This window comes from Vitis vinifera, chromosome 11 (genome assembly GCF_030704535.1).
Source record: "Vitis vinifera cultivar Pinot Noir 40024 chromosome 11, ASM3070453v1".
NCBI lineage: Eukaryota > Viridiplantae > Streptophyta > Magnoliopsida > Vitales > Vitaceae > Vitis > Vitis vinifera.
In genome coordinates this window covers 4,155,993-4,169,905 of record NC_081815.1, presented here as the reverse complement: position 1 = coordinate 4,169,905, position 13,913 = coordinate 4,155,993, and the positions used below count along the sequence as shown (strand labels likewise).

The window sequence follows — 13,913 nt, the reverse complement described above, 5'->3', positions numbered from 1 at the left end:
TTTCTTATACATTTCTTTCCAACTTCAAAGTAGGCTTCTTCACCTTCCTGGCAGGTAAGAATGTCCGGTTTCTGACCAAGAAGTTCACCTAAATACTAACCCAACGAAGAAGTAGGAAATATGAATCGGGGGCGACCATTTCAATAACTTGAACGTTGCGTTACTAATACTTTTAATATCAAAATTTTCATTTGTACTCTAATTGAACCTTTGACGTTATTTTAAGCCATGTGACTAAACTTCTGTATTTCCAAGAAAACGACCTCCATATTGTTTGACCAATTGACACAATCCCCCTGTTTCCAACAAGATCGCCTTATTTTCTCTTATTATTTCCACGATATAAAGGGAAGCAGATGGGTGGTACCTTTTAGAAAAGGGCAAAAAAGGAAAAAAAATTGGAACTCACCCTTGAAGGTGATGTTTGTTTTTTTACTAATAAAAAAAGTCATAATATTTGATTTTTTCTATTCAGATAAAAATAATTTATTGATATCGTCTAATATAATTAAAATGAATTTGTTATTGATAGGTTCAATTTAGTTATATTGCACGATGTTTAACAGGTTATTTTTAGCTAAATAAAAAAAAGTTAAATATTTTAGTTTTTTTTATTCAATAAAAAAAACAAACACCGTGATAAACCTAATTCAATTAATTTTTGGTGTTAAAAAGTAAAAGTAATTGTGTTTTTAAGGTTGCCGCCAGGTGGAGCTGGGCTGATCCAGTGTGCGGTTGTCTTGGCGTGGCTGGTCAGGGCCAAGTCTGACTCAGCCGTCAACTCGGGGTCCTCCCATCTCATTCGACTTGGTTTTAGGCCGACTCGATCCTTGAGAACCGGCTCGGGAGTGGTGGGCCCAACGATAATTTCACCCACATGAACACTCCCACATCTCCTTGGCGCGTGGAAATGACAGGTCTCATTTGGAATAAGCTTACTGACTTTTAACCTAAGAAGTTGAAATTGAAGTTCAAATTACAATTTTTTTAAAAATAATAATACTATTATTAATATTTGTTAAATATGAAATGATTTTCTACCCAAGTTAGATGATGTTTCCATGTGAAAATATTAATTTTTTTTAAGTAATAGTATATTTTAAGAAAATTAATTAAATAAGTGTTAAACTAAGGTTGAAAAAAGATTGTTAATTTTTCAAAGCTCTAGGGTGTCTTAGTCTAAAATGAAAAAATTGATTATTATGGTCCACCAATGGAGAGGTGAAACAAAACCCTGACAAAGAGTATAAATCGTCATCAACTTTTTGAACTTGAACAAAAGACTCTTCATGACATGACTCTACTTTCATAATTCTACCTAAAATTGTCTTATCAATCAAAGAGTATAAAATTTTCATCTTTTTCCCCTTCATAGTTATAAAAACACCTTTGTTGATGTTCATAATATCATTCTTTGCAGAAAAATCATTGCTCAAAGTGTCTAAAATCTTTATAAAAATTAAACTTCTCCTCCAGTTAGGAATATGCTTAACATTATCCAATTTTCTCACAACATTATCAAACATCCTCACCTTTATGGTGTCAATTCTAATGACTTTCGAGCTTAAATGATTGTCCATTCGATCAATACTAACATCACATTCCTTATAGATATCAAACCATTTCTTATATGGATGCATATAAAAGGAACATCCAAAATCTAAGATTCAAGAGTTAGTGAAATTTTCATCAACTATAATAAAAAGAATATCACATTATTTACAAAAATCTTCATCAATAACATTAGTAGAATTTGAAGTCTTTTGAGATTTTTTTTTTTTTACTTATAAGTGCTTTATTAATTCTTCATAGTACATTTTGATATATTCATTTTTAGTGCTTTGTAATTTTTTCATAATATCTTTTGATATATCTCTTTTTTTGTGATAGTAGTAACACTTCATATCCCTTCAAAAGTGTGATTAAGACCAATCATCTTTCCTATCATAATACCTTTCATGTTCACATCGTCTTTCTAACTAAAAGTATAGTCACCATAGTCTCGAAAGGTTTTGGTAGGGATGTCAATAAAATAATTATTTGATTTTCCTCATCAATCTTAACATCTATGTTTGAACACAAATAGTTGTTTATTCAAATATAACTTATTTGTTAGGTATTTTGATATATAATTTTTTTCTAACTTCTCTCATATAATAGAAGGAGACTTCTCATTCAAAACACTATACTTTATTTCAAGAGTTAGACTTAAAATGAATAGCACTTATGGTTCTTGTTTCTAATTCATCTAGTTTCTTGTAATGCTTTTGAGAAGTCTTTGTTGCACTAAAATCAAACCTTTTTTAATAGTACTTTACCAAATACTATTCTCCCATTTGAAAGTTTCAATATCATGTTTTATCATTGGAATCATCTTCAAAATAATTTTTCTTCAATCTTTACATCACGACTTTGATACCACTTGTTAGGCCAACAAAAACTCTAATACTAAGAAAAACACAAGAAGGAAAAATCACAACACCTAAACACAACAAGAAAATTAAAATGAAATAGATAGATAAGAAAAAATATTTATGCAATTTAGTGTAATTATCTAAGTTTAAGGGAAAGAGAGATTAAATTTATTAATAAATTTTAAGAATGCATACTTCAAACTCTTAGAACTCTCTTTACCATAAACCCAATACACCTTTTGTGTGATGTTTTACATTAGATGGAAGAGAAAAATTTCTAATGTTATTTAAGTATGAATTTCTTTTAATCATGTAGACACGTATTAAAGTCACGAGAGTCTCTTTAGGCCAAAAACGAATAATATCTACATGATTTTGTGCGAGTTATTACAAATGGTATTAGAGTTAATCTTCGCACCTAATGTGCGGGTTTGTTTAGTTGTGTAAAGATTGTTTTTCTATTTAGCTCCATAATCTCATGAGACAACGAATATGTTGTGTTTGCATGAAGGATATTTGTGATATCTCAGATTGGATATGAAAGAAAGTTTCTAACACTATATAAATATAAGTCTCTGTTAACACTATACATGTGTTTTAAAATTGTGATAGCTGATTTAGATAAAATAAGGAAAATATTTACATATTACTCTTGTCTCTCTTTTTTCATCGTCTTTCTCTCTTTCATCCCATATATTTATAAAATCCTATGGATTAATCTTAAACCAATAGTTTCTTAATCATAATCAAACTTAAAAATATTATTTTTTAAAACATAAACTTCATAAATATTGACTTTCCTACACTTATCAAATAAATGTTAAAATCTTTAAAATTCAGTTAATATAACTTCATATTTTGAATTTATAAATTATGTCAAAAAATTGTTTTCGTATTTTCCATCAAAAAGGACATTAAATTCAAAAATGCATTTTCCAAAATCAGATGAAAAAACGGTGGAGATCGAGACGGCCCAACTTGGAAGGCCAGCCTGGCTTCTAAAGTTAACCCTTTAGAGACAAGTCGTCTAATTTCACTGCATCGTCGTAACACCACGCGTCAGGAGCGCGTAGCGGTGCTCTTCAAATAATACAAAACGGCGCCGACTTAAAATAATGCTTTTTAAACTCAAATAGTACCCACGAAAGAACCCTAGACGTCCACGTCAGTTCACACCGCCAATGGGCGATGCTTAATACCTCTCTCCCCAGCAATTTTCATCTTTCTCTAAAAGCCACAGGAAGAAACCCTAGAAAGCTGCCTCTTAGCTTTCTTGCTTCACCCTCCGAAATTTGATTTCCTCTTAGGGTTTCTTGATCTTCTCAACCTAAATCGAATTGGAAGTGAGTTATATTTCTTTTGAAGAGGCAAAGAAAGATTGAATTTTTTTGATCGACCTGTTGGAGTTGTGGTAAATCCCTAATCGAAAACCTAGTTTTACCTTCTGTCGGGTCCGATTCCGTTTGGATCTGGTGAATTTTTGGCTTTTTGGGGTTGTTTTGGGTTCCGATCGTTTTTTAGGGTTTGTTGTATTTTGATTTGGGTTTTGTTCTTGCTTTGGGAGTTTTGGAGGTTGTAAGATTGGGGTAAATGGATTTTGAAACGGCGATTTGGGATTGAGCTCAAGATGTGTGAGATTTGGGCTTTTGTGTATGGATTGGTGTTACGAATTGGCCTGTTTCTGTTTTGTTTGATTGAATTGTGGTTGGGTTGAAGTGTTTGTGCTTAACTTGTTGTTTGTCAAAAATTTTAAATTATGGGGTGGCTTGGATTGGAAAAAGAAATCTCACTTCGCCTGTTAAGTTTTGAAATTAAAATTGCGCGTGGGTTCATCCAGGTCTTTGTTACTCTTAACTGCTCTTGGGTGTTAAGTCACATAAATCCTTTGGGCTCTTTGCCATATATGATAGACAAAAATGACAAATGGAAGCAAGTATAAAACCAAAACAAAAGAAGAGCACATTGGCCTTTTCTACCCGTTGATAATTGTTGAATTTGGAGGTTTTGAATTTCTGCTGCGTTTTTGTGTGAATCTTGTTTAAGCCCCATGTTTAATCAATATGATTTGCAGTTATATTTGTTCTTCCTTTCTTTGCTGGAATTTCATATGGTGAAGAGCAATTTCATTTAATCTATTCTATTCAACTGTTGTTGATTGGAAGCTGGTATTTGGAAGAAGCCATTACTCGATTACAATATTGGTTATAAACATTTAATCTTCAGGAATAATGGTTAGCAGTCTGGGTGTAATTTAATCTTTTCAGAGTACTTAGGTTTTTTTTTCTTTTCTTTTCTTTTCTCGTTTTTTTTGCAAGTCTTTTGGACAAACAAATAAACAATGCCCTGAACGTGTCTCACGAGATTAGACTAATGAGGCAAAATGATTTGGTCCTGTATAGAGCAAGAAGGGTTCATTAAGTGATTCCAAGTGTTTAGTAGTTAGGGGTTTATTTGGATGAGATATGTAACTAATTATGTGGTTCTGTCTGCCCATTAGTTGTACTGGCCATTTTTACTAAATGGATACTGGATAATGTCTTGCAGTGTATAGAAAGTCATAAGGAGTTAAAAATCTTAATGGTCATCATCACTTCAAAGAATTATGCTATATCCGAGAGCAAAGTTAGCGTATGGTTCAACATGCAGGTTGGAAGTCCCACTCGATTATCTAATACATGAACATCTTAATGCAGATGATGACTTTATCCAACGCTTATCAACAGTGCCATGGTATCAGATATTGGTAATTTGATTTGGAAGTGCAGCTCTCTTTCCTGTCTGTGTATCTCTTGCTTCAGTTGTCCTGCTTGTGCTGTTTATGCTATTCTTAAAACTGCTTTCTATTCAGGGTTTAATGCCATCTAATTAGTTGTGACCAGGTTTTGCACCTGCACTTGAGTCCCCTAGAGATTCATTTATTTAATGGATGTAGCAAAGTGTTCATGGTGTTTGGATTAAATTCATCAAAGCAATCGTAGGAATTGGTTTGTGTGAACGCTACCGTCTAAAGTTGGTCCATCTTACTTTATACTTTGATTGGTTTAAGAGGGGATCTTTTAAAAAATTTCAGCATTGTTCAAATGTATTTATGCATGATATTATTTTTATTATTCCACTAAAGTCTTTTGTTTTGATTGTTCTCACTCTGTTATGATATTTTTCATTTTCTTTTCTATTAAATTTCTCCAATTTTAAAACTTTGGAATTTTTTGTGTTTGTTTGTCTGTATTTTGAATGAACTCTGGGATAATAGCTGATCATTTATGGTGCCTATCAATTAAAATATATATATATATATATATATATATATACGTTTTAAAAAAAAGGCTAATGGTTTTATGGAATTTATTGTGCAATCGCTTATTTGAAGTGCTTCTTTGTTGATGTGATCTCTTATAGCTGCTGCATTTGGGAAGGAGTTGGTAGTCTTAGTTTTTTGCTGATATTTTCGACATCTGAACATGCCAAAGGATAGAAGAGATCGGTCTGTGTCTTTTGATAGATACAGGGCATCTCCTTTCCCTTGTAGCTCCAGTCGTGGAAAACGATCTTCACCCAAAAAATCTTCAGAAACCGAGAAGGAAGTGAAAGAATGGGAAGATGCTAGGTGCCCTGTCTGCATGGAACATCCTCACAATGCTGTTCTTCTCTTGTGTTCTTCCAATGACAAGGGCTGTAGACCTTACATGTGTGACACCAGCTATCGCCACTCCAATTGTCTTGATCAGTTCCGCAAGTCATTTTCAGAATCCTCCTCAACAGTACCACTGCAAGAAGAAATGCCACCCTCAGACACACAGTTGTCCCCCATGGTGACTTCAGAAGCAACAGATGTCGATTTGCATGGAGAGAGGAGTGAGGAAGGTCCCTTCACCATGCATACCATGTCTTGTGAGAATAAGACCCAGCCCAAGCTGGTGTGCCCTCTCTGTCGGGGGCAGATTAATGGTTGGACTGTTGTGGAGCCTGCTCGTCATTTCATGAATGCTAAATCAAGAAGCTGTGCTTGTGAGACTTGTGATTTTAGTGGTACATATACGGATCTCAGGAAGCATGCAAGGCTAGAGCACCCCCTTGTGCGGCCATCAGAAGCTGACCCAGAACGGCAGCGTAACTGGAGAAGAATGGAGCGACAGAGGGATCTTGGAGATTTGCTTAGCACACTTCAATCTTCATTTGGAGAAGAAAGGGGTGATGACAGCATTCTTCCAATTGATGAAGGTGGTTGGCTGACTGTATTTTTCCTTATTAGAGTTTTCCGTCCTAGTTCTAGTTCAAGGAGCAGCAGCTGGTCTGGTACCTCCAGAGCCAGAGCTCAACTGACTATCAGAAGGAGGTCTACAAGACTCTGGGGGGAGAGCTATGAGGCAGAAAGTGGCTCTGCTTCCAGAGATGAGGATAACGAGTCTTCTGATGGTGGATCAGGTCCTTGGAGGCATGCCCGACCCCAGCGAAGGACAACACCAGACAACGAGCCATGACTGTGAAGAAATTTATTATCTCTTTGGTTACATTTTGTTTAAGGGGGGGTTCATGGGTGAGTGGCAGCAGTAGTCTTTCTAAGGTTGCTGTTGGTCTCATACGTATGACCCAATTGTTTGTATTGTGTTTCAGGTGGAACAAGGAGGGAAGAAAAAATCAAAGAAATGCAAGATCTTTTGCTTGTGCTTCAGAAACCATTCCTCCAGTGTGTGGAATGGTTCTCTTGCTTACTAGAAATCACAGAAATGGGTATCAAAGGAGTGAACAAATTGTAATTTTTTTTCCTTTAAAGAAGCTTGAATCTAGTCCAGAAGCATTTCTTCAGGATGTCCTTTCTTTTGCTTTTTGCTCAAAATACTTCCGTAATTGTTTGTATTTGGAACTGGTAAAGGTTGAATTAGTTTCACAATCGTTGGTTCCACAATAGCAGAGTTACCAACAACCAAGTAGAGTGTTCTTATCATTCATTTTCTGCATATTTCCAAAGTGTAATAGTGCTTTTATGGAGGACTGGGGGATTAGTTATTATGGTTGCTGATGATGCTACATGAACAACACAGCCGAAGTGCAAGTGCTTCAACCAAAGTCATCACTTCAATATGGTTGATGTAGAAGGCGTGTAGTTGTTCGTTGCCTCAGCCAGGGTAGTTTGGAACTTTTATCTCTCCCTCTCTCTAAAGGAAAATGCGAAACCATTTCCTCTCTGCCCCTCTGTCTATAGAGGAAATGATTTACCATGATAGTGCAATGGGACAAGGTACAAGAAGAGTATACAAATAAATGAGACTATGTACGCCAACCCATATGTAAAAAATGAGTCTTGTAGGGAATAAATAATAAAATTTAAAAATGCATATGTACGCCGACCCATCTGCCAAAAAGCTATTTTTCTACTTGTATATCAGTGATCAAATGTAGCTTGCATATTAGGTGGTCCCCTCTCCTATGGATCTCATGAGTGAGTCATGCCTGAAAGTGAAAGCTAGATTGGGTGTCTTTGGTCTGGGTTTTGGATACCGTGTTCAACCAGGACTCTCCTCTCGCTTTTTGGATTATATAACCTTGGCTGTGTTTCTTCCACCGTTCCACAACTCTGGAGGGAGGAGGGAGGAGGGGTCGGTTAACTACTGTCTGGCTTTTCACTCTTAAAAATAAAAAATTAGGGTGTTTCTTGGAAGCAATTTTTAAAAACAATTTTTCGTTTTTAAGAAACACATTTTTCCCTTTTTTTTTTTTTAATGGTTTTCAATTATTTTTACTTTTTTTCTTGAGAGTTGTAAAAAATAATTAAGTTAAGAATGATAGAAAATAAAATAATATAAATATAAATTATTTTTTTAAAGTCTAAAATTTAGGATCATTTATGATTGAATAATAAATATATAATAAAAATTATTTTATTATTCCTAACTTTTAGCCCTCCCGGGGACACTAGTAGTCAAGAGGAGTAAACGGTGAAAGTAACAAGCAACGGCAGCTTCCTCCTTCTCAGTCAAATTTGATTTGATTCAAAAAAAAAAAAAAAAGGCCCAATCATTTTATAGGCGGGAATCACGTTAGAGAATCATCATGAGCCGTTGATGCAGAGTGTCCACTTGAAAACAATGGCCCCACCTCTCATTCCTCGACAAACTCAAAAAATCGGCTTCTCCCATCGCCTTTCTGACTCGCTGAGTCACCCACCGGCCTCTGGCCTCGTTGGCTGACTCGGACGCTTCGTAATAATAATATTTTTATTATTAAATTTATTCCAATAAAGTTTGGCACGATCACGGAGGAGCTGTTCGTATTCCAAATTGGCCCCGCGGTTTGCTCCCCAGACCTCCAACGCCGGTGATCGGCTGATCCACCGTCCACCCAAACGATGGCGTTTTGAGGTTTGGGAAGAAAGCACATAGAAATGGGAGCGGCCAACACTTCGATCTCAGGGTCGGAGTATGAGACGCAGGTGATATTGAATGTGTACGATCTTACTCCTCTCAATAATTACATCTACTGGTTCGGATGCGGAATCTTTCATTCTGGCATTGAAGGTTTGTGTCATACTAATTCCTTCATTACTACTTCTCCCTATTTCTTTCCTTGGTTTCAGTTTGCGGGACTTCTTTTTTCGCATCTTGTTGTTTACTTGTTGCTTGATTTTGGATATGGGAGTTTCGGTGAGGAGATTGATTTGGGGTTTTCTTGTTTTGTGATGTTCACTGCTTTAGTGTTTTTCTTTTTGGATGATATGGGGATTTTGTTTGTAGTGGATTTCGATATGGGGTTTGATCATTACGAGTAGAATGAATTTTGTATTACAGGGTCAATTTAGATTTGAATGTTTACATTAAAAATGGGAATACTCTGATCTCTGTCTTGGCAAGAAGTTTCCTGCTTATGTTTTGAAAACTAATTTATTTGAATTTGGTTCTTATCAAAATGGTCTAATTTGACAACTAACGTGTCTTTGTGGCTGCTATGAATTTTCATTTACATCCTTTGACAATGCAGGGAAAGTTCTGGTTGAAAAGAATTGTGTCTGCAATATGGACTATTGCATGCTTTATTTGACATATCCTTTCTACTGTTATAATGATTTATTGTTTTATTTTCTTTTTAAGGAGTTGTTTAAATTGTGACACATTCATGTGATATTAAGAGATCTTTAGTATATGGTTACATGGAATTAGGTTATATTAACCAACATGGTGCTCTGATGGGTCAGAATCAGTATTTCTCAAGGCCCTGAAGATGCTTAGGTTCTGTGAATATCATAATAGAGCCTTGTTTCAACTAATATGGACCATTATTACGTGCCTTTAACCCCTAGCATCCATGTTTACCTAAGGAACTAAGAATATGCCTATATATGTTACATGGCTTGTTTCAACTAGTTTGGGGCATTATTCAGGCAAGCACCCTTGTCTAACACACATGTACTTAAGGAAAAAATATATAGTATATGTTTAATTAATGTCAATGAAAGATGATTGTTGTCCATGTTTATTGACATTTGGTCTTTCACAACAGGAACATTTTTCCCAATTAAGTGAAGTAGATGAATATAGATCACTTGACCCTAACTGAAGAACTTTAGTTGTTTTACTTTGTCGATATGGCATGAAGAAGCTGTTGTTGTCTCTGTGTATTTGAAATGTTTGTGGACATATAGATTTGTTTATCTAATTGGTGTTCCAGTAAAGGAGCTGCCTAAAACCATTATGTTTTCATGTTAACTACTAGCCAATAATAAATACTTCTAATTAAAAGTTTAAGGAAAGAACAGTAAAATCTAATTTCTGAGTTAATAAGTTCTTTTCTCAATTACTGTAGTGGAATAATGGAAGGTAACGCCTTTAACAATTTATTAGGAACAGCAGAGAGAAATAAAATAAGAAAAACTGCCTAATTTAACATAAATGTGTGGTCTCCTATCAGAAACTGTAAATATTTCATGAATTTTAAGAAATAAATTCATAAACCAAATAAAAATATTGTTATTTGCTCAAATTAATGAACACATGTAGCAATTTACTAGAAACAGTTAATCTAGTTCCAACTTCCCCTAACTGTTGGGCACGGAATGCCCAGAAAAACATGCATATGTGCTGACTATGTTAGTTTTCTAGTGCTTGAGGTTTGGCTCAAGTGGCAAAGGGTAGGGCTGGGGATGGGGATGTGGGAGGTTCGGGGTTTTAGTCCTAGTAGGGATGACAAAAAAAAAGTTACCTATCAAATTAGCACTCTGCCTCGTACCTAGTGCCCCGAGAACATGGGGTCTAATGTCTTGGAGCAGCTTCAGCTTGCACCCATCAACAGCATTAGTAGTTTATGATATTTCACTGATATTGTGCAATCTAATGTAGCTTATCATCTGTAGTTTCTCATTACCTTCTGAAAGCTAGTATCCTAATTTGTTATGCAGCCTTTCTGCAGCTCCTCATGAATTCACATCACTTATTATGATCTTTATTTCCCCACTATACCTTCCTTTTTTTCTTTTCTTTTTTTCTTTTTCTTTTTTCTGTTTGTTGCTTTGGGGAAGGGGGATTGGTTGGGGCAGGGATGGATCATGTTTAACCAAGAGGTAGGGATCAATTCCAAATGAAGATTCGTGTTTGATTTATAAAAGCATTGGTTTTTGGAAGATATAGCATTTGTATGACTTAAATAAAATAACCAGACAATGGATGTATATTTTGTATAAATGTGAAGGATAGAGGGTGGGGAGGATGGGAGATTGATTTATTGTTATAATCAAAGCCTATTGCTTATTATTACAAATGAGGATTTATATTTCGGATATAATTACGAGTTTGCTAATAATAATTTATATAAATCAAGTTAGTTGGGCAATCTAAATAGAACAATGATAAACTCTTTTGTCACTCTTTGGGCTTAAATAACCCTATGGAAGACACAGACTGGCCATGGAAATAGATTCTCGGTTGTGCAATCTATTGACTTTGGTAGACACTTGAAGTTGTTTGTTCCTTTGAATTGTCAGGTTAGCCAATCACAGTATAGCTCTTTTGACTAAGCAAAGAGTTCCTCATTTAGAGCCTGTTGCTATGGATCTCTTACCAACTTGAGTTTGTAGCCTTTTTTTTTAATGTGCTTACCCCTCCTTATCATACCTTGTTTTGTTTTTCTTCGAGAGGATGGTGGAACCTTCTTGTGCTGTTGTATTCATTTTCTATGAAGCAAATTGATTTTTTTCAATTAAGAAAAAAAGAGTGATAAACTCTTTCTAAAATTTCCTTTTTAGTATGTGATATGATATTATATCTTATGTGCTGCAACATGTTTATTTCAATTTTGTATGACAGTCCATGGTAAGGAGTATGGATTTGGGGCACATGACTTTCCAGCTAGTGGAGTGTTTGAAGTGGAACCAAGAAGTTGCCCAGGTTTTATCTATAGGAACTCAATTATATTGGGTCGCATAAAAATGCCCCCTTCTGAATTCCGGTCATTTATTGAGAATGTGGCTGCGGAGTATCATGGGGATACCTATCACCTCATCTCCAAGAATTGCAACCATTTTACAGATGATATCTGCTGGAGATTGACAGGCAAACGGATTCCTGGGTGGGTGAATCGTCTTGCCCGGCTAGGTATGTAGAATTTTTTATCTAGTGCATCAGGTTTCCCGTCTGGTGCTTTTGAGGACAAAATCCAAATTTCTTCTTTCTGAGAATCATTCTAGTACATCAAGTTCTCTGCTTTTTGAAGACAAAAGCCAAGTTTCTTGTTCTTCCTGAGAGTCATTCTAGTGCATCAAGTTTTAGCATGCTCTTCAGAGACAAAATCCAAATTTAATGGTGTAGGGACATTAGGATTCACATTAATAATGAATTAAGTTGTCCTGTACTCTTCAAAGACAAAATCCAAATTTAATTGTTTGCGAACATTTGGATCACATTTAAATGAAACTACTTCATTGTAGCTGACATGCAAATTGCATTGATCTGTTATGTTAGTCTGACATAGTCTGTTTTGGGCGATGTCCTAGTCCTTTCAGTTGCTCCATTTATAATAACTACATGGTTAATGGTTGATTTGGGCATTAAATACTATGGAGACTAAAATGGAATCATTTTATTGCTCTGGAACATTTAAAAAACCCATCATTATTTCTAAACATACCTTTTTCTTTCTCTTTTCTTTCTTTCTTTCTTTCTTTTTTTTTTTCCTTTTTTGACTTTTCAAGTAAATCCCTTGCTTGTTTTTATGGTGTGTATTAACAATTCAGGTCCTCTAAATACGTGAAAACTACCTTAATTTTATTTCTGTGTGTATGATCTGCCTTAATTTGTAATAATTTTTTTGCAATAAGTTTGACATCTCACTTTCTTTAGGGGAAGGCCTTTGTTGTTGTTTGTTGACATTAAAGAAATTGCCCTATAAAGGGAAGTGCTTCTGAGTATTGGTGTATCTACTTTTCTTTGTAGATGTCATTTTATTTTATTTCTATTACACTTGAATATGGCTAATTCCATAAAAACAACCAACAAAAGTATGAAATTGCATGTTTTTGTCCAAATTTCAGGTGCTTTATGCAGTTGTTTGCTTCCAGAAAGTCTTCAAGTAACCACTGTTAAACAGCTGCCCGAGTACCACAATTGTTCAGGTAGTAGTTTTTTTCTCAAATCCTTCTCTTTTTAGTATCCTAATCTATTTGTGACTGTAAATAGCTGCACAACTGTTAACATTTGCAACCTTTTCCTCTTGATTTTGTGGCATATAACATCCAGAAGAAGAGGGGTCTGAGTCTGTCTCAACTGCCACCCCTCATGATCCAACAGAAAGCGATGATGCAGACCAAGATAAGCTACACTTGATATCACAATGTGCTGGAAGTGAGGAGTTAAGTTTTGTTAAAGAGGCTCAAAGGTGAAAGTAAGCCAAGATGGGGAAAAAGGGAAATTCTCCTCCACTGAAGCTGTTCTGATCCTAGTTGAGAGGCTATGCTTGAAGCAAACTATGTGTTCATTCACCCTTTTTTTTAAGCATTTATCGGTACCTGAATGCATGTCTATTCTGTTTGCTCTGTTGTTTACTAGTTTCCTTACATTATCTCTACCCTTTCCTTTATTGTTTTCTTCATTTGTTGTATGAGAAACTCAAAACTTGAAAACAGTGATTTGTATTGATGATTGTAAGGCTGTTTGGATTGGGATTGGAATTGGGAATTCAAGGACTCACCTTTGCCAAAGCATGACAGATTTGCTTGCTGTATAATCAGGTTGAAGCTGTTTGATTTCTACAACTAATCACAAAGCTCCTATTACATTATCCTTCATTCATGTTTCTTAAGAAAAAGTTGGTTTGCCTATAATCAAATGTGATGAAGCAATAACAGTCCAACCTCCCTTTTCTTTATTGTACTGGACAAGAAGATGAAGAACCAAGTGACATTGCAACTATTAAATCATCAGCTTCATACATATCTTAACCAGCCAATTGAGTGCATGTAACTGGCAGATGAGTTGCATTCACTCACAGAAAAAAGAGTTGGGACTACCAGATCCA

At 35.3% G+C, this 13,913-nt stretch overlaps 2 protein-coding genes across 5 annotated transcripts; both read left to right on the top strand.

Moving 5' to 3' along the window:
* Positions 1-3,556: 3,556 nt before the first annotated feature.
* Positions 3,557-7,342, top strand: LOC100247481 (uncharacterized). Of its 4 annotated transcripts, XR_009466890.1 has the most exons (4): positions 3,568-3,825; positions 4,959-5,157; positions 5,814-6,951; positions 7,029-7,342. XR_009466890.1 is itself a non-coding variant. In XM_059740705.1 (3 exons), the coding sequence occupies exon 3, from the start codon at positions 5,876-5,878 to the stop codon at positions 6,893-6,895; it is 1,020 nt and encodes a 339-aa protein (XP_059596688.1). In that variant the 5' UTR covers positions 3,568-3,825; positions 4,959-5,157; positions 5,814-5,875; the 3' UTR covers positions 6,896-7,342. The 4 variants fall into 4 exon arrangements, 2 of the variants coding, with proteins under 2 accessions (XP_002285038.1, XP_059596688.1); XM_059740705.1 differs by having other exon boundaries at positions 5,814-7,342; XR_786858.3 differs by lacking the exon at positions 4,959-5,157 and having other exon boundaries at positions 3,569-3,825.
* Positions 7,343-8,467: 1,125 nt separating this feature from the next.
* On the top strand, positions 8,468-13,599 carry LOC100252589 (deSI-like protein At4g17486). Its single transcript, XM_002285000.5, has 4 exons — positions 8,468-8,929; positions 11,708-11,995; positions 12,931-13,011; positions 13,136-13,599. Exons 1-4 carry the CDS (start codon positions 8,797-8,799, stop codon positions 13,276-13,278), a joined length of 645 nt encoding a protein of 214 aa, XP_002285036.1. The 5' UTR covers positions 8,468-8,796; the 3' UTR covers positions 13,279-13,599.
* Positions 13,600-13,913: the final 314 nt, after the last annotated feature.

Excerpts from the sequence above, each read along its gene's own strand:
- LOC100247481 (XM_002285002.4), top strand. The coding sequence starts at position 5,876 with ATGCCAAAGGATAGAAGAGATCGGTCTGTGTCTTTTGATAGATACAGG.
- LOC100252589 (XM_002285000.5), top strand. The coding sequence starts at position 8,797 with ATGGGAGCGGCCAACACTTCGATCTCAGGGTCGGAGTATGAGACGCAG. Across the intron at positions 8,930-11,707 it reads CTTTCATTCTGGCATTGAAG|TCCATGGTAAGGAGTATGGA; the intron begins GTTTGTGTCATA and ends TTTGTATGACAG. Across the intron at positions 13,012-13,135 it reads CGAGTACCACAATTGTTCAG|AAGAAGAGGGGTCTGAGTCT; the intron begins GTAGTAGTTTTT and ends TATAACATCCAG.